The 23804-nt window shown below is 41.6% G+C and overlaps 2 protein-coding genes across 3 annotated transcripts in view; one reads left to right on the top strand and one right to left on the bottom strand.

Moving 5' to 3' along the window:
• The window catches only part of LOC311033760 (hepatitis A virus cellular receptor 1 homolog), a 487428-nt gene that overhangs the window by 211989 nt on the left and 251635 nt on the right, over positions 1 to 23804 (top strand). The window lies entirely within an intron of this gene.
• Positions 2587 to 23091, bottom strand: reep2 (receptor accessory protein 2). Its single transcript, XM_084041403.1, has 8 exons — positions 22908 to 23091; positions 19060 to 19132; positions 16698 to 16774; positions 16483 to 16603; positions 13483 to 13596; positions 9331 to 9508; positions 6697 to 6872; positions 2587 to 5993 (listed from the first exon to the last, which is right to left on the bottom strand). Exons 1-8 carry the CDS (start codon positions 22937 to 22939, stop codon positions 5928 to 5930), a joined length of 837 nt encoding a protein of 278 aa, XP_083897529.1. The 5' UTR covers positions 22940 to 23091; the 3' UTR covers positions 2587 to 5927.

The raw sequence follows: 23804 nt of genomic DNA, 5'->3' as shown, positions 1-23804 counted from the left end.
CATGTTGGATAAAGCATATAACCAAGCAGCACAGGTTGACATGAGCAGGTGTTCTGAGTCTCTGATTACACAGCGGTCCGTTATAGAGCTCATCGGTCATTATCCAGAAATAATGACCGATGACTGACCAATCAGAATCGAGCATTCAACCAAGCCGTGTAATAATACAATATAACTTATATAATCAGGGTGGTTGTATTTTGTCACCCTGCTCTTCTATTGAGACATTTAGATTGTGTCAAAGAAGGTCATGTCTCACCTAGAAACAGGATCTGACACGAATTTTGACCTGATGGTCAAGATTCAATTTATCCCCTGAGCAAGTAGGCAGGCTCTATTTATAGATCAATGGTAAAATTGTCAGCACTTGTGCAGGAAACCGGGTTCAAATCCAGGGTAGAAGAGGACAGTTACACAGTGCAGCTTTAAACATTGAAGAGCTATTTCAGTCTAAGACCAGGACTATTTATGTAACATTGTAACTGGCTTGACATTTAGTGGAAGGGCCTATTTAAAAAGAAAATCCTTGTGAACATCCAATCAACCCTAAATTTGAATCCCATGTTGACACTATTGTTAACCAGAGGATTCCTCAGGTCCTTAGGTCTGTATCTCACAACTTGCATCGGGGCAACCACACTTGCAATTTTATGAAATTGCACCTTTCTAGTTATTAATAATTATAGCTTGCAGATTGGCTATTTTCACAAATTTAAATTGTTTTAAAATAAATTAAAAAAAAGAACATACAAGGTTTCCATCCGACAGCGACAATTTATAGCCTGTATATGGTTCTGTATCAGTGTATGAGTCAGTTTTAGCAGATTTCATTCTAATTGGCTAATATGACTGCCTACTATGAATTTCATGGCCTGGGTAGGTAAACATTACAGCTTCTCCTTGTAGTAATGCGTTACATTACCCGTTACCGCAATTCGGTAATATATTATGTAATGGCGTTATGTTACTAACGCACGTTACCCAACACTGTACACGGAGGACCATCGGGGGTCCCTGCGTCCCTCTCCTGTTTCCTGATAGTTAAAGGTGGGGGATTATGTCTGAAAGAACTCTGCCCAGCTAACATTTTACAGAAAGACACCTCAACTCATTCAGTGCCATTGACGTGTCTTATGTGTCCCACCAGATGGTGCTGTTTGCAAACCAGCAATCAGTACCATCATTCATGTTCATTCATTCTTAATCCAGCCTAGACTAGCAAAATCATCATAAATACCAGCTACCAGTTTAAACCATGTGTCCGTCAGCACTGTTGAAATGTTCCTTTGCACGTTAGCATTCCGTTTGTGGAGTTGAAATACTTCAGCATTTAAAGCTTCATTATGTAACTTTCCTGTTCAACCCCGCATTTGTCTTTTAGTGCTTTTGAGTTGTTCTTTTGTAGTTTAGCTGGCAAAACTTTAAAGTACTCTAGCATTTGGTTCAACTACGGACGGCCTGGGACTTAACAATGGAAACTCTCTGCTGAAAGACTGAGGGCCCAGTCTTGCATGGCAACTTATCCCTTATGCCTAATCTTATCAGGCATTTTTTTAAATGGTAGCCAATCTACATCTAGTCGTTATGAGCTTGTAGATCGGCTATTTTTACTATTTTGAAATGTTTTTAAAAATACCCAAAAAATGCCTAATAAGATTAGGCATAAGGGATAAGGTCCCCCGCAAGATAGGGCCAGTTATTCCCTTAGTCTTAGGCCCGTATGGACGAGTGAGGGCCATGGATGTCAGGCCATGTCACATCACGGATGTCAGGCGCCGTCACAGTGAGTCACTCTCTCACAATTTCTTATGTTTTCATCTTGATTAATTGCTGTCAGGTGGAATGAAATAAAACACCAAGTTAATTTGACCTCATACTTGTCTCACTTTCTTCAGCAACAAGTAGAATCTGACTGTAGAAGCAACAAGTTTCAAGTGGTAAATTCTGGTTACACACAACTTGTGTCAATTGGTAACCGGTGTTATTCATAAGATTATGATAATATACAGGAAAGCTGTGGAATAATGAAATGTTGAATAAACAATAAATAAAACAATCCCTTTTTTTTCATTGTTTACATAATTGTCTGTCTTGACCATGGGCTCCTCCTAAATGTAGTATGCATGCTAGCTAGTATGTAGTATTACTTGTATGTAGTATCATGCATACTACATTCAGGTAATTAAGATGGTCTGATAGTATGCATACTATAATATAGTAAGCATACTACGTTCAGGCAATTGAAATGACATGAATGTAGTACTAGTATGTAATATGCATCTCACATACTATTTAGCTACTAACCTTTCGGACATACTAAAAAGTTATTTGGCATACTAAATAGTATGTTAGCAGCCATCCTCTGATATCGGCGTTGCCATAGACAGAGTCTTTGGCGATTGGTTCATCCCCTAACCAATCACAATTATAACATGGTCAGTGTCATGTAAGTTTTATGTCAATATCATGGTTAGTCATGGTCAGTATCATCGTCAATATTTAATAACAATCCATGGCCTCTTCTCCATTTTAATTTTAAAATACTTTATTTAAAAATGTCACAATGGGAGGCAAATTACTGTTTTATTTGTCTTTATTAATATTAAGTATCACTGGTACATGACCAAGTTAGATGTCATTGTCCCAGCACACAAACATTGTATTGTTTATTACAGTGGAGTATAGAGAATTGGCACAAACAATATAATGTTGAATAATCTCACATGAAAGTCCCCTGTACAGAATAATACTGACTCTAAAACACAGAAAATAAACAATAAATATGCTCAAGGGAAATTAATATAAATCAATTGGTGTCAGAACAACAAAATAGCAGATTCAAGTTCCACACCAGTTGTACCAAGTTTTCCTTTCTCAGTGCAACATTTGGCAAAATATAACATGTCTGGAAAAGTTCCTTTCATTCTTCATAGAATGTACAACCAACCTTGGTTAACCAGGGAAATCTACAAAGTCAAAGCCAGGCTGAACTTGAGTTTAACCCATTGACTGTTTCATAAACAGGGTTTAACCTCAACCAAGTATTCTCCAGCTTTTACTTGAATGTTTGTCATACATGAAAACTGTTAAAGTTTGAGGTGAAGAGAGGCAATTTAAAATATAGACATGAGGTGATTCAATTAAAAGCAAAACAGCTTCTCACATCTGAAGTCCCCAGCTTCCTCCCATTTGAGATGAAAGTGGTTTGTCAAGAATTTCAGATAAGAGTCAAAACAAATACGGACAAAAGTTAAATGTAAGTCTTCCAAATGTGTGACTAAGGCAAGTAAGCTCATTTATACAGTCATGTTTACTATTTACATACCGTCTACATTTGGTGAGTAACTTTGCAAACAGTTGTGGGGTATGTCTCCCCCTACTGGTTAAAACTACCGTTGCACTGTCAACAGCAGTAACAGTGCTGTAGTGTCATTCTTCCAAACACCACACTCAAAATAAACCCTGTCGAATAAAATAGCATGGCCCCAAGAGAACCAAACCACCACCAAAAGAAGATTCAATCTGTTCTGAAATCCACTCATCCTAGCCAAACTCCTAAAATCACTTCAACAGAATGGTATATGCAAATGTCTTCTTTAAGTATCCTGACACACGCTTTGGTCAAGCCATTTCCATATTGTTTGCTTTAAGCCTATCCCGACTTCCAAGATCTGTGTGTAAGGAGGCATTGTATTAAAGCAATAGTTCTTAAAGTGGGATCCCCAGCTGTCCCTGAGGGAGTCCCCAACTAAATTCTTGATATTTAGGAACAGAATGGTCCCTTACAGGCCTTTAACTCTGAGTTATGGGAGCCCATAACCGTAATGCATACCTAACTGGGGGTCCTAGAAATGTAAGTTTGAGAACCACTGTACAGTGTTTTCCAAGTCATTACAGAGCATTGGATATATGGTCCAACATGTCTCTACTGTGACACAAACTACACACCATTAATGTAGTGAGAGGATTGACAGGATATTGCTCGCTGTCAGGCAGAACACTTGTATCTCCATATTTCATCTTTTTGTGTGTTTTCCATAAATTAAATGAATATAAAATAAAATGTAATTTTTTGTAATACTTTGGCTATTTTCACTACTATTGCACAACATTGTCATTATGTCAATTGTCAGGTTGTAGATGTAGATGTGTTTTCACAATTTTTGAAAGATTTTGAACATGTTTTGAAACCCATAATGATAAGCTCAGAATATAGACACCAGGTTGAAAGGGGTTGGGCTGTCTGTTGGTTCTATAAATATTTAAATCAATGAAAAGGATCCATTGGAACACAGGCTCCTTTTTCCATTTCCTGAAAAGTAACGCTTTTGGACATACAAGGTTTCAACCTGACAGCGAGGATACGATGATATGCTACTGTGACGCCATCATTTTCATCATTTATAGGCTATGTGATATAACCTGATCAGCTCGAGAATTTAGTTCAAACAGTGGAACTTAAACATGGATATTGCAACCTATGCCAGCTGTCTACTTTAGAGGACGGATAGCTAAACTCCCATTGTACTGTGACTTCATAGGAAAAAGGTCTGTCAGAGAGAGATCACCTAAAGATGAGATTTGATCCGAGAGGCCAGGGTCTTCAGAGGTTCTTAAAGCCGCTTTAAGCCTGACGGCGTAGCGTGCTGAAAATAGCAGACCTGCAATGCATCGCGTCATGAGCTTGTAGGTCTGCTATTTTCAGCGTGTGACACTATTGTATGACAGAGCATCAGGACGTAGCAGAGAAAAGTCTGAATTACCCTTAAAACAAGACTATGCTAGCATCCCTCCAACATGACAGGGAAACAGTAGACCAACATTTCTGAACCGCTGTCCATGTCCAGTGTCAGTCAGTTTAAAAGTAAAGCACTGAAAACAAGTGATTCGACCATTAGGCCGATATATACACAACAGTGTAAGACCCAGTGGTTGCTGATCGTGGTAGGAGTTGAGTGTGCGCACAGTCACGCGCACACACACACGCACACACACACACACACACACACAAACGCATGCCTGTGCAGTACTGTTGTAAGGGCGTGGGCTTGGAGAGGAAACAAACAGGTCTCTGTCAGCTCGTGACTAAATGTTTGAGTCTGCAGCCCACCTCTAGTCCAGGAATAGAGAATTCACCATAACACACTTCTAGCTAATTGCCTTGGTAATGACATTACAGATGAACATCTCCAGATGTCCATAGCTCCACTGCTCTTCAGAGAACCTAGATGAGGAGTTGCCAACCTTTGCCACCTGCTCAGTACGAAGAAAAAAAGAGGCTTCTCTTCCCCTTTTCAGTTTAAATTTGGTTAAAATAGTCTGCCAAGGATTCAAGTAAAAACAAATCTTTGAAAGACTGGGAAGGTTAGCCAAGGTGATTTTTTTTTAACAAAGCCCACAGATTACTCACGTGTGTTTTCTATTTAAGAACACAAATAAATAAATTCCCTACCATGATAGCACTAGCATCAGTGGATTGTGAGCTAATGAACGGGAGGCTGCATGTTCTACTGAGCAGAACGTCATCGATGGTCTACAGAAAACAACAGCATGTCAGACTGAAGAGCTGAGCTATCAAATAATCAGCTGATTCAATCACTGTCGTTGTCTTAAAGTAAAATAAAAAGTAAGAGAAAAATAAAATAACTGTTGATGCCATGAGGCCATACCTGCCTCCTCTCCGCACACAAAAAAGTGACAATCTCGACATGTGCTTAGTGTGCGTGCATGTCTATGTGTACGTTATTTTCTGTGGGCAACTTGGATAACCTTTGTGTGTGTGTGTGTGTGTGTGTGTGTGTGTGTGTGTGTGTGTGTGTGTGTGTGTGTGTGTGTGTGTGTGTGTGTGTGTGTGTGTGTGTGTGTGTGTGTGTGTGTGTGTGTGTGTGTGTGCGTGTGTGTGTTGAAGACAGTGTAGACCAGAGGATTCAAGGCGTCTCTGCGTTAGCTGTAGGTTTCTTCTTTGTCTGTTTCTTCACCGTCTTGGTTTGAGTCTGCAGGACAAGAGAGGAAGAACAGGGTGATTGAGAGAGAGAAAAAAAGAAGAAAAAATCATCAGGACGCAGAATATTATTCTTAAGTCTCTCTCAACAACATCCCCTATTTTCACTACTTTTGAATGACACTCTTTTACAACAAGGCAGGGCATACTTTTTTGTTTAAACATAACAAGTTGAAATACGGGGATACCAAGGTTTCTGCCAAACGGTGACGACATGCAGTATGTTGCAGTTTTATGTCCTTGAACAAGACGCTCAAACCTCTAACTGTGCCTTGCATGGTATCCTCCGCCGTCAGTGTGTGAATGGGTGAATGCACATTGCAAAGTGCACTGGAGAACAGCACTATTGAAAAGCACCATTTGCCATATTGCAAGCAACAGTGCAACAAAAGTTTAGTAATGTGTGTAGAGAAAACACGATACACACACAGAGCCCTGACACACAGCTGCTACTGATGTTCTTAGCTATGGTGTGATGAACAGTACACAGCTCTGTGTTACATAACACTTTCATCATCATAGCATCTCTCCCACAGGAGTATCCCTGATGGATATAGTAGTCAGGCACACTGCATGTGTGTGTGTGTGTGTGTGTGTGTGTGTGTGTGTGTGTGTGTGTGTGTGTGTGTGTGTGTGTGTGTGTGTGTGTGTGTGTGTGTGTGTGTGTGTGTGTGTGTGTGTGTGTGTGTGTGTACCTCTGTCTTAGCAGCTGCAGGTTTCTTGGTCGCCTTGACGCTGGCAGTGCGCTTAATGGGCACCTTCTCCACGACATCCTCGTCTGAGTGCTCAGTCCTGGCGTCTGATTGGTCGGAGCTGTGCTGGGATGATGCGTCATCGGCAGGGATTGTGGATGCGGAGGAAAAAGAGCGCGCTGTGGATTTTAGACCAACATGTTACTGGGCAGTCGTTAAAGAGTTCAGTCAGAGAAATATGCCAACAGTGGCTCAGTGTCTGTGTGAGAGAATAATAATTATTCTTCAATTATTTTTTTGTTTCTAACCCATCCCTCACGGCAGGGGTCTTCAACGTTTTTCATAGCTTCATAGATTAGTTTGACAGCACTATCATCAGTGTTGGATTCATGTTAATGTGCATTTTCAGACATTGAACCACTTAAATCGTCAATACTTATTAAACTTGACCTTTCACTCTGTACTTCACTCTGTAGCTTGTAGATCGATTATTTTCGGCTAAAGTTCTCCTCAGAATAGGGATGTGGTTAATGTTCAAGTGGTTAATGTAAAAAAAAATCACACAAAGGTTTGGCGGCCCCTCTGTAGTAACTCTGAGGAACCCCTAAGGGTCCCGGACCCCCTGTTGAAGACCACTGCCTTACGGGATTATAAGATGTATTACCGAACAAAAAAAAAAGACAAAACATCACGATCAATTTATTTTTCACAACCATTCCAGTGGGCACAGATGTCTGGAAAACATCATTTTGACGTTGATATCCCATCACAACGTCAGTCAACCAACAAAAATGACATCTTCCAGATGTCCTGTGCCCACTGGGATGCGTGTGTATTTTCAAGTCTCTTTTAACACATTGGCTGCCAGTCGCGTAGATCTACGCGAACCTATTTAAAGCCGCAGCGTGCCAGTCGCGTAGACCTACGCGAACCTCCGCTATTATGAAAATCCGTAATGAAATGTTGCGGTTCACTTTCCGGAATTTTTTTATCCCCTTCCGGTTCCGGTTTCATTACCGGAAACAGAAATATCCGGTTTCCGTTTTTTTCGATCACACCCACTTTCTGTCTGGGATCCGGTTTCTAAGTCGATTATCTCCGGTGTAGTTTTTCTCCTCGCATCGCACGGTCTAGCGTTCACCCCTGTAGCTTCAAGATGGCGGAACGTAAAGAGATGCGGTCTTTTCTGCTCGTCGCACACAGATCCCCTGTGTGTGTAGAACCCAATGAACGCACGTTTTTACCGGATTTAGCGGGGTCTATGGCGACATGAAAAAAACAACAATAAAACCTTGGCACTGGTGAGTACATTATGAGATTAACCTCTGGCGTTCAATGTGTTAACCCATTAAGACCGGGAACGGGTCTGTGTCATTTTAAGATTTCTTTGGCTATTCAAAAATAGCAGATATACAAATATTTTACAAATGTTCACTTATTATTTTTTTTTTTTTATATATTCAAAGATTTGCTAAAATGTTCAAGATTTACAAAAAATAGCAGATCTACAAGCTTGTAGTGTGGCACTCTGTGCCACGCTATGAGCTTGTATATCTGCTACTTTTGAATAGCCAAAGTATAAAAATAATGGTTATAGCTATGGTTATAAAATGACACAGATGCGTTCCCGGATTGAATGGGTTAAGATACCCATTTAAAACATGGGATCAACCTCTCAGCCAGTCAAAGCTTTGCCTCAATATGATGTGATCTCCCTCATTTCAGTCAACGACATTTCTTTGAAACATCATGATTTGACACTCTTTCCTGCCAGCAAATGAACTGTCCCTCATGCTGTAACTCTCCACAACTCTCTCTCTGTCTCCTTTCCTTCTGAATTCAGTTCCGAGCTCGCCCACACAGCCAGACAGAAGTGTGCGTATCAGAGACAAAGAATCCTCCTCCACTGGGATCACATGCCATGCCCCACACACACCCCTCCCTGCCTCCCTCTCCTCTTCTTTCACGACTTTCCTTCCTGGCATCCTGCAAAGCTGTAAATCACATGACTCCACCCAGCGCTAGCTGCTGCTGCAGCCGTTCTCTGATAAGAGCTGGGCAGACAATAGACAGGCTGCTGACTGATACTGCTCTCTGGTTGGATGAACACACCGTTCAGCCACTTTCAACCTGGCGTCCCCATCTTTGGCATGCCATTATAGGCAACATTTTTCAAAACATTCAGAAACTTTAAAGGAAGGGGTCATGAAGTTCACAATGTTGAATTTACAAGCAAGTTTCAAGTGATGTTCGTATCGTACTGAAATGAACGTAATCCAATGAAGCATAATCCTTGGAAAATCATACAAATGGTATTCTTTGGAAAATGGTTGTCAGTATTGTGGCATTAAACATGCCAGCCAGACCACTGGTATGATGGTTTAATTAAATTTGAATGAGGTGTACTATACACAGTGAGGAGTGTGGTCTGTGTGGAGGTCTGTGTGGAGTACATAGTGTCCCATTTTGTGTAATGCATCACTCTGCTCTTCTGTGTGTGTGTGTGTGTGTGTGTGTGTGTGTGTGTGTGTGTGTGTGTGTGTGTGTGTGTGTGTGTGTGTGTGTGTGTGTGTGTGTGTGTGTGTGTGTGTGTGTGTGTGTGTGTGTGTGTGTGTGTGTGTGTGCATATGGTCTTACTTTGCCGTGTGGTGGTCTTGGCACGGGGCAGAGTGCTGGACCCTGAGCCCATGTCCTCCATGGGGTCCCGCCTCATGCGAGGGTCCGAGGAGCGAAGGAGCAGCTCATCCTCAGCATTGATCAGAGTCAGGTCCTGCATGCTGAAGCTACGCAGCTTGTCTGACAGAACGCCTTGCCCCTGGACATCACACAAACACAGTCAACTCAACTCACTTAAGGCAGGTACACACTGCAGGACCTTAAAGTGCTCGGGGAGTCATCTGATCGTTAAGCAGAACACATTGCAGGAGTTTATTTCTTGAAATCGGCTGTCATAATATCGTTGTGGTCTTCACAACACGATTGATCCCCGACAAGGGCTGAAACACTGTAGGATAGTTCACTAGGATGCTATCTCCAGAGTCAGACCCAATACATACAGTACATTTGTGTTTATTCCTATTCATTTTAATCAACGTATCCCGTGATATGCCTCTCTCTCTCTCTCTCTCTCTCTCTCTCTCTCTCAGAGTTGCCATGTCCGCTTATCATAAGCGACTTTGGGATTGTTTTTCTGTAAAGTTGCTTGAAAGTGTAGTTGCTTTTTTGGCCTTGTTTCCTAATGTTGTTTGAACCAGTTGTTCTCAAACATTTTCATGGCAAGGACCCCCAAATTAATAATAATAATTAATTGTCCACAGAGGCGCAGACCTCCCCCTTCTGAAAACATACACAAACACAACACATAGACCCCCATTCAAGATCTGTGTGGATTTTGTAAATATTCCCCCCCCCCCCACAACATTTCTTCTTTAAAAATAGCCTATCTACAACGTGAGCTTGTAGATCGTCTATTTTCAAGTATCCAATGTATTTGTATATAGGCTTAAAGTGCTCATTGTCGCTTTTGTTGGGCTTGTTTTCACAAACCTGGTTGCTTATTTCTCTCGCAAAATCTGGCAACACTCACTCACAGACAAAGACACACACACACACACACACACACACACACACACACACACACAGAGATCGCTCGCTCCCTGTGTCTGTCTTTCTCTCTCTCTGTGCAATAGTCTCAAATAAACAGCCCCGGCCCCCTTTGAGCACGCTCGCTCACTCTCATTCTGTTTTATAATAATGTTTAACTTAATACAGGACTGGACGGTAACTATGCGGGGGATGTGTTTGTTGTGGTCAGGTCCACAGACCTTCCATAGCCACGGTGGCTGTAATGTGCTCTCATTGGCTGTAGCGTGCATCTCCTCGCAAGTTGGTCGCAGATCCTTTCATATTGTATGATATTGTCTTCTGTCTTGTCTGGGACGCATCTGAATATCTAACAGTTTAGTTATCTGAAAACCGTCGGAAAACCGTCGCAGAGTGGATAATCGAGGCCACATCGTGTCGCGGAGCCTTTCACACACAGCGAGCATTATCTCGCCGATCAAAGGCCGATCTGCGTCAGATCGGGAGGTTTTGTCGGCGAGCGCCAAAAAAGGTCGGCGACAGCAATATCGGACCTAATGTCCTGCAGTGTGTACCTGGCCTTAGGGACTTAGGGACCATACAAATGGAGAGCCATCTATTCCTTGCTCTGGAGCAATTCACTGCTGTGGCCGTAATTAGGGATGTCCTGAGCAGTGGTGGATAGTAACTAATTACATTTACTCAAGTACTGTACTTAAGTACAATTTTGAGGAACTTTACTTTACTTAAGTATTTACAATACTTTTACTTCTACTCCACTACATCTCAGAGGCAAATATTGAACTTTTACTCCACTACAATTATTAGAAAACTTTAGTTACTAGTTACTTTGTAGATTTGAATTATTATTACAAAACATACATTAACCACTTCAGCCCTATTTAAAACTTTGGCTATTTGAAAATAGCCGATCTACAAGCTCACAACGCGTGAAAATGTCATACAGACCACTTTCAACCAGGCGTTCCCATTGCTCTGTTCATGTCATTTGACAACACGGTAATAAACACAGATTTTCACTGATGGCCCACGGAAAGTGAAAAATCATGTTCCGTCATAATATTTTGGTTAGTGTGGTCAGGGTAACTAAGATGAATCTTTCATAGGAAGACCACCACATCTCTGTGGTGCAACCAAACAAAGACTCAGCACTGGTACCAAACGAACTAGTATCAATGTATTGTTTAGTATATACTATGCACCCTAACGTAAGAGAGAACTTGCACAGTTATATTAAGTAATTATCTATTAGTTATTAGTCTATGGACCACTCAGTCTATTGACTAATAACTCAGGTGGGTTTTATTTTTGCTCCTGGTCTAATTTGGGGGTTGTCTGCATTTGTTGCTGTCCTAATGTCCATTCTGACGACGATACTGTACTGATACTGTATTTGTAATAATACAGTTTTTGCTCTTGGTCTTTGGGGGTTGTCTAGATTCATTGCTGTCCTAATGTCCATTCTGACAACAATACTGTACTGATACTGCATTTGTAATGATACTATATTGATACCGTTTTTGCTCTTGGTCTTTGGGGGTTGTCTGCATTCATTGCTGTCCTAACGTCTATTTAAAACGTCTATCGGCAATAATTTACCGATACTGTATTTTCACCCCACTATACAGAATGTTGTTGATACTGTATTGATACTGCATCTTTTATCATTATACTATTAGTATCTTATTGCTACCCATAACTGTATCTATTTTTTTCTTCTGTATCTGCCCTGTGTAACTGAATCTTCGCTGCGGGATCAAGGTCTATCGATCTATCTATCTACACAACTAGTGCTGCAGATGAAACGGCATTTTTAGAGTATCTAACTTCCGTATCATGACGCATTTCTAAGTGAAACAGGATAGGCAGGCGGTACATAATGTGGGGAGGAATCCACCCATTGTCAGCCTTCTGATTGGTCCCTGATTGACCAACCAGCAGGATCTGTCTGCACAGCAGTGGTTATTTATGCCGAGTTAAACATGAGAAAATTATAACATTTTGGGAGAACAACAAACAAACACGTTACGCCCACTCACTATATTGCCCTCGAGATGCTCCTTTTTACTAAGAAGACCAAGTTTAAAATAATAATTGAATACATTAATTAATTAATCAATATGAGGCAACTGAAAAACGATCAATGATAGGGGATGGAGGAGAGGATTCTTGTCCAACCTTACAACAGCAACAGCGAGGAAGAGGGGTGAGACGAGACCACGGTTGGAATTTGACAAAGGGTGAATTTGAACGTTGAAAAGTGGGCATGTCATAACAAACATGGAGAATTACAATTTAAAGTTGAAGATTAACTGATGGGTGAATGTCATATTATTGGTTGAAATTGGTTGGATCCAACCTACATAAGCACACATATTTTGTTTTTTGCAGGAAGAAAAAATGATTTGATTTTGATATAAGATGATTTTTATATATACTATATATATATTTAGTTGTTTAGTCATATATTGTTAAATAGGTGCACAATTTAAATAAAAGGGTTAAATTGACATTTTATTTATTTATGCTCAACCTTAAAGGACAACTTTGGTTTTTTACAACCAAGGTTTATATTTTAGCTTGTAATTAAAGTAAATAAATGATGAGTGTAATTTTTTTTTCATTTACTGCTTTCTATAGTTTTAGCATTTTTTGCGATATTTTTTACAGTGGGCGGGGGCATTCTGTCCGGTGGCTAAATATGCCTTTTTTACACAATAAAAAAGGTCCGGCTGTCTGAGATGGCCAGATGTGAGTTATTGGGGGCTAGAAGAGCTACTGTAAATAATAATAAAGAAAACGCCGGGTTAATGTGTTAAAAAAATACATATTTAGCCACCGGACAGAATGCCCCCGCCCACTGCGAAAACACTGTAAAAAAGATTGAGAAAATTGCTAAAACTATAGAGAGCAGTACATTTAAAATTTTTAACACTCATCTTTTATTTACTTTAATTACAATCTAAAACATAAACATTGGTTGTAAAAAAACAAAGTTGTCCTTTAAGAACCATTACATTACAACTCTCACCCAACAAATTATCGGTAATAATTACAAAGTCTGCCATGTATTTTAATTGAATACATTTATAATCATGTTAAAACGTGAGATGTACCTAGGCAGCACAGATCTACAGAGTGGCTCATAGTAGCTTCTTAGACACAACTAAAACATCTTCTACATACCTTGGAGGCTGCAGTGACGGCAGCGGTGGCAGCCAGGTTGAGACCCCGCTTCCCAAATGTCATCATGGTCTCATAACTCCTGTCTTTGGCCTGCGTTATGTACTCATCGATCTCCTGCAGGCCGGAAGAACAACAGAATTAAGTAAACAAAACAAAGATGGAGAAAACAGTACTGGGACAAATGGTAGAAGAGGAGGTCATTGTTTGATATGATTCAGACAGACAGACAGACAGACAAACAAACAAACAGAGGACAGGGAGATGTAGAGAGTGTGACATACACATACACCTGTCCTGAACAAGATTAAAAACTATCTGGTTGTGGCCTGGAGGAGGAATGGTTAAATCCGTTTCCAAAGAATAAAGGAGTATAGCCGCGCACTCGTAGCTGCCGATGCCAATAGTTTATTGTGGACAAAGAGACTGGAAACACACCAACGTTTTGGACAGACTAGGCTGCCTTCTTCACACATGCACTGCAACTTTTAAATTACCTAGATATTAACCAATGGGGCTATACGAGAGAACACAAATGTCCAACTCAGTAGGACCCAACAACATGGCACGGACCTGACGCTTCCAGCTGCCTAGTACTAAGTCAGTGTAATGTCCGATTGAGCCTCATCAGCTCAATGTGTGAATGGACCGGGTCACTGTGCAGGGAATTCAAAGCGAGCACATGGGCATGTTGATGCCGTTTCTATTAATGAGAAGAGATGGAGCCTCCGTGAGGAACTTATTACCGATATTATTGGACATCTCTACTTGTAGTGGGTTGTTGTGCATGGGTGAGTTTACGGGAGACTGAATTCACATTTTATTTTCACATCTGTTCTGTGGAAGGAAATATTTTTTTTTAAAAAAGCATTTCATTATCTCTCCCTCGTGTTAAGTGGGAGGAGCGAAAGAGTGCCTCTACCCACGCACCACCACCCAAACAGAGTGTTTCCAGTATTTGAGAACAGGTATGCCACGGACAGTGTCCTGTCGTGTGCTACATATGTGAAAGGGCAACTCCAGACAATGTCCTGACCATATTATCTGGAGTTTATATGTGAAAATGGCTAGAGAGAGGATGGGGAGGCGTAGAGAGGAGAGTGACATGCATTACAGGCTCATGAACAAGATTAAAAACTAAAATGGTTGTGTCCTGGAGGAGAAATGGTCAAAGAAGGAATTGTCCTAGTTTTCCTTCCTACACAGAGTCAGCTTTTGTCTCTGCATGCAGTTTGAAGGTATATTGAATGGTGAGCTTAGCTCAGCTTTATTACATTTGTTTGCCTATGGGATCAAGTAGAAGCTCCTCTCAAAAGTAGGTTAATAGACCATTTTTCCACAAAGAAAGTTTAAAAAGAAAAGAATGAAATCTGAAATGGGACTGGAAGCATATGTACTTGTTCACCCTCATTGAGAATTTCTGGATCTAGGAATATTTAGATATGCTAATATCACAGACCTCACGCCTGTTAGAGGAGTTAAAAATAAATGTTTTTGAGTGGTGGGTGGGGGACTTTAAATATTGTTAATGCTAGGCTAAAGAGTACACAGTATTAAACAGATGTTTTCAAGTACATAAAACAACAATTACATTATAGTTTGGAACTATATTTATCAAAATACACATTTGTATTCATGAGCCATGGCTATTTGATAGAATAACATGTCTATACCAGTATTGAAAATAGTGATATTATCTAACTATAAAATACACACATTGCTGTGTGTCTGTGTGTGTGTGTGTGTGTGTGTGTGTGTGTGTGTGTGTGTGTGTGTGTGTGTGTGTGTCCGCTGTGGGTGTGAGTGTATCTGTCCTTCAGGTATCTTGAGAACCGCCCAGCCGATCGACTTCATCGATCGGCCGGGCCGGGCGATAGGTGGTTGTCCAGAACTGCCGGTCCAATATGTCCATATACCGTATTTTCCGCACTATAAGGCGCACCGTCAGTGCGCCTTATAGTGCGGATGCGCCTTATAATCCGATGCGCCTTATATATGTATCAATATTGGTTCCCTTGGTTTCCGGACTATAAGGCGCACCGTCAGTGCGCCTTATAGTGCGGATGCGCCTTATAATGCGGTGCGCCCTATATATGAAAATAATACATTTATTGAAGGTGCGCCTTATACTCAGATGCGCCTTATAGTGCGGAAAATACGGTACTGTATGAGCATATATTGATGACATCAGTGTCATCCATATATGGACATAAAGGGACAAGGACAGACAGATGGGTACAACGGGTAATTTGACTATGCACAACAGGTATCTTAGAACCAGGTGGAGCATGTAACTTTCTTTGTTCCCGACTTGCATCTTCAGTATAAATACATAAATTACAGTGGTTTTGTTACGTTTGGAGAATTTTTGACGTGTATTTGCCTACTTTTGAGAGTATCTGCAACTTGATCCCGTAGTTGTCAATTGATCGAAGCTCAGCTATGCTCACTGTTCAACAAAGCTTCAAGCTGCACAGAGAGCATCCTACTGAATTTGAGAGTCTTGTTAGGTAATAAACAGAACTATCCTTTTAATTTTTATTACATTTTTTATCCCACCATTTTGGAACCCTTTTTTTAACCTGTGCCAATTTTCTAAGTGATCCTGGGCGCTACACTCCCCCCACCAGCCTAGGAAGCCCAGGGCCAAGCTCATGCCTTCTTCAATGCATGAGAGCCAACTGACCTTCTTGTCACCTGACGGGGGAGTTTCCCCCGGTAGGACGTAGCGCGTGGAAGGAACACATTATTCCAACCAGTTCCCTTCCCCTCCATCAGGCGCCCCGGCTGTCATGGGGGAGGCGGTATAGCGACCAGGATTACTACATGTTTTTGTGAGGGTATTAACTACCCTAGGAGACATGGGGAGAACATGCAAACTTCACACAGAGTAGAACTATCCTTTTAAGCAATACTTCTAATACATTCCCTTGTGGATGTACCGACCAGTTAAGAGGTTTGTAACGGGAGAAGGGAGCATATGGTTGGATGCAGGACTTTTACCTTCTCCTTGTTGGACAGGGTGGGATGGACAAACTTGCGGTAAAGGACACTGGAGCCTTTAGTGTATGGAGACAGCAGCCAGATGACAAAGGCGATCTTCAGCTCAAAGTAAAATGGAAACCTTGCATAAAAAAGAAAAAGAGAAGAGTAAAAAGAAGAAGCCATGCAGGTACAATCATAGTGGACTTTATTATGGTGCTGTGATGAAGACTCACCATGAGAGGACCAGGTCTGTGACCGTCTCCGCTGTGGTGAACAAAGCAAACACTATCCAGTACATCATCCACTTCACCTGCAAACACACACACACACACGTGACAAAACACAGGGGAGAGAGAATCACATTTATAGCACATCAAAACCACAGCCTCCAGTGTACACGTGCTTAGGCACATGTAGCCCAGAGGCCAACCGCATGCATGTTCATACACACAGTATGTTCCAGCATTTTTAAATCCTCAATCTCCCTGAAACAAAGGAAACAATTTATGACATCTGAAACCTAATGTATGTATACACACATAAATGTACTGTGTATATATATATATATATATATATACACACGCACACACACACACAGTGAAATCTTGTCTTTTTTTCTTTCTTCTTTTTGAAGGACAGCAGTGCACATTGTATGATGACAGGGGGTGAATCACGCTGAATATCTGTGGCATTAACACACTGTTGCATAAATATTCACTGTTGAATAACTTGACTCATTTCAAATGAGGAGGAAACAGAGGATCAAGAGGCATGAAAGCAACACTTCTAAAAATGGCGTCCACCATGCCTGCCCCTCTCTCTCTCTCTCTCTGGAGTAGGTATTGAGAAGGGGTTGCTATGGTAACCCACTGGGAGGAGACCGTTAGCTAGGCCGAGGGCCAGAAATGCTGACTCTCACTCCTCCTGTGGCCCTTTCTCCCACTCTTTCTCCTCAGCAGTGAGGTAAGCAAGGAGGACTCCATTTAAAATTCTGTGGGGAACATTAGCCAAAGATTAGCCGACCTCAACGCCTCACAACGCAATGCGTTGTGAGGCTATGTTTGGTGAAGAGATCTGGAGCAGATTAAGTACAGAGCCAGCTCAGGTCCAGTTTAGTGGAATCCTTGAGGGGGGGGGGGGGGGGGGTTCAGGGGGTCCCCAGCAAAAGTAGTTAACATAGCATCACAATCATTTTAACCACTTTAACCTATTATACGTTGGCTATTCAAAAATAGCAGATATACAAGCTTGTAGATCTGCAATTTTTCAAAAATCTTGAACATTAGAGAACATTTTTAACACAAATCTTTGCTTCTGGGGGTCCCTGGCACAACATATTTTCAGATGGGGGTCCGCGGCCAAATATTTGTCAATTTGGGTTACAGACACTGAAAATCTGAGTTGATCTGAGTCGCATCCTGGTTTCCACAGAAAAAAGTGCATGTCCCATCCGGAAACAAGTTAGCGCTGCTTTTTCCTTTCGTGTTATACAGTATTTCCACTGACACTGGTATCACACTGGGAGCCAGGGCACCGCTAGAGTTCATGGGTGTTCATCTAAAGTTACGTCTGCAGACTAAATAATTTACAGCCCTTTATTTGCCCTACTAGAAAAAAATTACACCTGTGTGAAGGTAGCGGCGCCTTCGATATATTTTGTCATAGATATGTGTTTCTACTAGAGAAACAATATTAAATCTCTGTAAATTTATTTCAAGGCTTCCAGTGGCACTAAATAGTGCCACTGGAAGTGGCACTATTAGTGATGTCACTATTGTGGCACTATTAGTGATGTCATGAATAGTAACATAGTGATGTCATGAATAGTGACCAATCAGAACGTTGACGGACCTGACCAATCAGAACGTTGACGGACCTGACCAATCAGAACCTTGGCGAGCCTGACCAATCAGAACGTTGACGCAAAAGCCAGGTATAGAGGGCTAATATCCGGCTAGCGCCGCTAAAAAATAAGCTAGAGGCTCCTGAACCTGTACACTAGTTCTACAACTTTGGGTCCGGGGCCCACTGACTAGGGGTCCAAAAAGGACCCTTGCGGGTCTTTAACTCTGAGCTAAATTAACAGTGAGGATTTTATAGTGTAGATTGAGGTCCCAGACTTGGTGAAAAAAGAAACTGAGAAAAAAAAGGTTGAGAATCACTATGGTCGGATTCATACCCACAATGCATTGTGCGAACAGACGACAGACGACCTCAATTCGGTTTTAACGTTAAAATGTTTTGTTTGGCCAACGACATTGCATGAGTTTAAGGATTCAAGTAAATAGAAGAGAGGCTCGGGCAGGTGGAGCCCAGCCCCTCCACGTGCCAGAGCCTCTCTTCTCCCCCGGACAGGCAAATTGAGTGGCACTGTCTTGCCCTAAGAGGACTGACCGTGGGTAGCTACCTGGGACGTAAGTCGGGGGCTTGATCAACCCCGGCTGAGTCACCTGGGCAAGGGTGTATGTTGCGAGACCCAAAACACCTGTTGACCCCAGGCTACAACACTGATGATACGTCCCAGGTGCATCCATGTGATGTTTTTTTCATGAAGAGCGTAACAAAAGGCAGTTCATTATGGAATTATGTACTCACATATTCTTTCACGTTCTTCGTTTTCACAGCCTTGTAGGACGAGTAGGCCGGGTAGAGAGTCCCGAAGGCGAGGCTGGAAAGACGAGAAGGGCTGGGTCAGAGGTGGAGGCTCTGAGATAAACCTCAGGGTTGAAAAACCTCAAACTCGTTCCTGTATCAATACATTTCTACCCCCTATGCATGTGGATTTAGCCAAATTTTACTTTTTACATTTTCCAACATAACTACAAAGAACTTCGCTGTGTTTGGATATGACAGACAAAACATTACACTGGGATCTTTTCAATTTAGCAATCAATCATGTTATTTGGTTCAAGAAAAAACAAAAAGGTTAATAGTGGATTGGGGGGAGGGGATTTGCTAAAATTGTGAATACACATATTAGTTAGTCTCAATCAATAGTTTTGAGAACACATTTCTTTTGATAGCAATAGCCTATATACAGAATCAAAAGCTGATTCTTTAATCCATGAATCTTCAACTGAGGGTCCTCAGAGTTACAATAGGGGGGCTGCAAAAAATGTGTGTGATAGGATCTTTTTGTCACTGCTTCATCTCTCTCTCAGCCAAGGGGTGCTTGGCCTGAAAAATGTTGTAGACCCCTACTTTAATCGATAGCTTGGCTGATCAGATAACAAGAATAGGTCAGTGTATTTATTATAACCAAAAAATAGTATGAAACACAGGAATGCCTAGCGTGCTGCATGAGTGAGAGCTGTAAATCGGTTGCGATCAAGGGAATTATGCATATTTACCCCAACTATGACTGCAACAAACATGAGGTGGATTTTATTTGTGGAATCTTTTTTTTCTTCTATGACATAGATTGCGCAGCTTATTTGTATGTAATATACAATACAATATATTCACTGAAACACAAAACCTTAAGTTTTAGAGCCCTGGTTTTCCAATTAGCCTGGACTGATGTGATAACTCCGTCCAGGAAAGAGGAAAATAATGGAAACGGAGGAGACAGAGTTTGACTGCACTCACTCAGATAAACTGGAAAAACACAACAGGCAGAAAGGTCACCATGTGCTGGTGCATGTGGCTCATGGAGATACCACACACACACACACACACACACACACACACACACACACACACACACACACACACACACACACACACACACACACACACACACACACACACACACACACACACACACACACACACACACACACACACACACACACACACACACAGCTTTGTTGTGTGCATTTGGTCTTGTCCGCAGTCACTGTGTGGTGATTTGTGCTGATGTGACAGGAAGCTGAATGCTGAGAGAGAGCAGCTCTGCCACGATCACAGGGAGTTACCAGTGTGTGTGTCTCTCTGAACCTGCACCTAGACTAGGTCTTGTCCTAAAATGCACCAGGCCTACAAATAACAAAGAAACTGTCTCCATGTCACCCTTTTCTCACATTTGTGTGTGTGTGTGTGTCTATTCCATCCATTTTTCTGGGCATTTAGCTCCTGTGTCCTACTATGCGTGTGAGCTGCCAAGTCAAGTGTGCAGAGCCCCTCAGCCCTGCGCTGTGAAGCGGAGGCTGTCGGAGGCCGCGTGGCAGTGCCAGGCCTCTGGGTAACTGTAGCAGACGCCTTGTGTCCCTTTGTGTTCCAATCTCAGGTTCACTCACCACCAGAACGCTCTATGCTCCCGCTGCGACATTAAGCACCATGATGCAGAGGACTGGGCAGGTTCAGGTTACACTGTTCAGTCACAGCTACTGAGAACTAAGATGAGACTAAACAAGCTTTATAGGTTTGTCTACAAGCTCACGACACATTGTGATGCGTTTGAAGATTCTGGCCTATAATGAAATGGCCAAAATAGGGACACCAGATCGAAAAAGGTTAAATATATGGCAACAAGCTTCACTTATAATTATCAATCATGGTGTAATACAAACCTAGCAATGTTAGGTACTACATGCTGAGTGGATTGGTTTGTACAAGTCTGTTGTGCAGCTGCATAAGGATTTTGCCTGTGTTGCATGTTATACATAATGAGTTAGCTGGTAGGGTACAACATTTACAGCATCATGGTCTGCATGTAGAGACTCACTGTGGTGCAGCGAAGCATCTAGAGCCAGCTGAATATAGTGCTAACAAATGTTACTCTCTGATTATATAATCACTACAGTACATCATGCACATTTGATTAGAGAATGGCACAATAAACACAATTCTGCACCTGTGTCTTAAAAGGCAGACATTTCCCCCCCTTCTTTACATAACAATTAAGGCACTACCAACACCAAGCTGTGGTTTAACTCCCATTTAAAACCAATGCCAAGTTCACAGCATCACTAGACAGACCGAGACCAGACAACATAAAAACCCTATGAAGTGGTACTAACGTTAAAACACATCGATCCTCAACACAAGTCAGCTGCACAACAAGAGGAACACAGGATGATAGCATCTGGGAGCTGGCTTTAGTTGAGTCATCCACGCTGTCTAGATGCATTGTTAGCCATGGACGGTCGTCTGTCGCAACCGTCATGGATGAACTTCAACCTGGTGTTTGCACTTTCCCCCCTTTTGGCCCGTACATCTACATAAACGTTCAGATTTATAATATAAAGTGCTTAACCCATGGCCACGGATGTTACAATTATGTACGGGCCCTCAAAAGTACCCGTATCTCCCGTATTGTTAAATAAAAAGCATTTTAATCTGGTCGGTAGCCAATTTCTCATAGTTATCATGTATCAGAGTGCAATACACCTCCCAACCGATAGGGTCACATAGCTGAAACCATATGGCAAAAATACGGAGAAAATGGCCACCATTCGGATTAAAATGCTTTTTATTGAACAATACGGAACATACGGGTAATTGTGAGGGCCCGTACATAATTGCAACATCCGTGGCCATGGGGTAAGCACTTGATATTTGAAATCTGAAAGATTATGTAGATGTACGGGCCAAAAAGGGAGAAAGTGAAAACACCAGGTTTAAGTTCATCCATGACTGTCATGTATCAGGGCTAGATGCATGTGTATGTACAGGTGGAATCGCTCAGTCAGGCCTATAGATATATCGTAAATGATCACAGCAAACATATTTTTCTATGGGAAATGTAGTGTCAGTCCATAACAGCAGCAATTTTATTGATTTATATCTCTAGCTAGAACGATTAAAACACAGTGATGGAGGTTTGATTGGTGAATGAATGGTGGTGGACTTCAGCCAGCATCAGCCATCATTATTACTCCCTGTAACATATGGCATTGATCAAGCTACATTTTGTCAGCCAGTTGAACTATATAATTAACTAGCCTTGGATCAAGACTATCATAGATCAGATGTATTTTATAATGTTTTACATTTGCATATCTATGATACGAAAGTAAAAGTCAGACTATAAAATACATCCATGATAGTCTTGATCCAAGGCTAATAATTAACGTTTTAACGGTCTTTCGTTTAACAGACATTTCGTTGGTTAAAGTGTTATCATTTCCCACCATCTGTCAGGTGGCTGGTTAGTGAGAGGAAGCTAACATGGGCTAGCAGCAAGTGCCTTGCTACAAAATGTTAATTATTATTATATAAGGCTGTAAAATAGAAAAAGGGGCAAAATAGATCATTGCATTTTTTTTTCGTCATATAAATTACTTTGCTATAGAGAGACCGTTGTGATATCACACATGCTTTACTGATGGTCATTTGTTGATCCATGGTTTCTGGCTAAAGCCTTATTTATATTCGGCGGTACGACGGTGTCGCTTGCCGAAACGAAGCTGCTCTACAAGCCAACGCGGTTTTTAGTTTGTAGATCGGCTCTTTTTTTCGGCAAGCGACAGTGGCATGAATCAATCCATATTATTACTCACACAACCATCCTCGAAATCATCCAGGACACCATCTTTGACTGTTATCCGTTTGCCTGCTTCTTTCTCTTGGGGATCTAGTCGGTTAATAAGCTGGCCGTTAGGTGCCCCCCCATTCCTCCGTGACACGGTTTGTTGTGATGTGAATGATGTTGTCACAGGTACTGTGGTTGCCGTCTGTCTGTGTGGGTTGCGATTCTGCTGCAGTGGACCCTGGACCAGCGTTGCCAGATTTTCCGAGAGGAATAAGCAACAAAGTCTATGAAAGACGAGCCCAAAAGAAGCGATTGGCTACATGAGCCCTTTAAACCTATTATGCATGCATGATGCATCGGATATTTGAAAATAGCCGATCTACAAGCTCACAACGTGTTCCGACGCGGCGCGTTGTGAGCTTGCCTTGTAGATCTATTTAAAAAACAAATATTTTGAACATTTTAACACAAATCAATATTTTCAACAATATTTTCAGATGGGGTCCATGGACAAATAGGCTACATACATGTTTGAGAACCAGTGGTTTAACCAGTATTAGGAAACAAGCCCAAATAAACAACTACACTTTAGAAACAAGCTAAAAAAAAACGCAACTACCAATATTTACAAGCAACTTTGCAGAAAAACAAGCCCAACGTCGCTTATAATAAGCAGACTTGGCAACACTGCCCTGGACCGGCTGCAAAGTGATCAGTGTGCTACTGCTACACTTCCCCTTTAAAGAAACAGTGCAGCTTTTTTGTTGTGACTCATTGGGTCCTCCCATCCATGTCAGTGATGATGACTGCAGTTGACTCAATTAACTCACAATTAGTGAAAGCAATGAAAGTCACCAAAAACTCCCTGTAGATGTTCAGATTCGTACAGTGACGGATTATGCGATGTATTGCACAAAACAATGTA

The sequence above is a fragment of the Gymnoscopelus microlampas genome (assembly GCF_963454915.1).
Source record: "Gymnoscopelus microlampas genome assembly, chromosome: 18".
NCBI lineage: Eukaryota > Metazoa > Chordata > Actinopteri > Myctophiformes > Myctophidae > Gymnoscopelus > Gymnoscopelus microlampas.
This window is presented reverse-complemented; position numbering and strand designations above follow the sequence as displayed.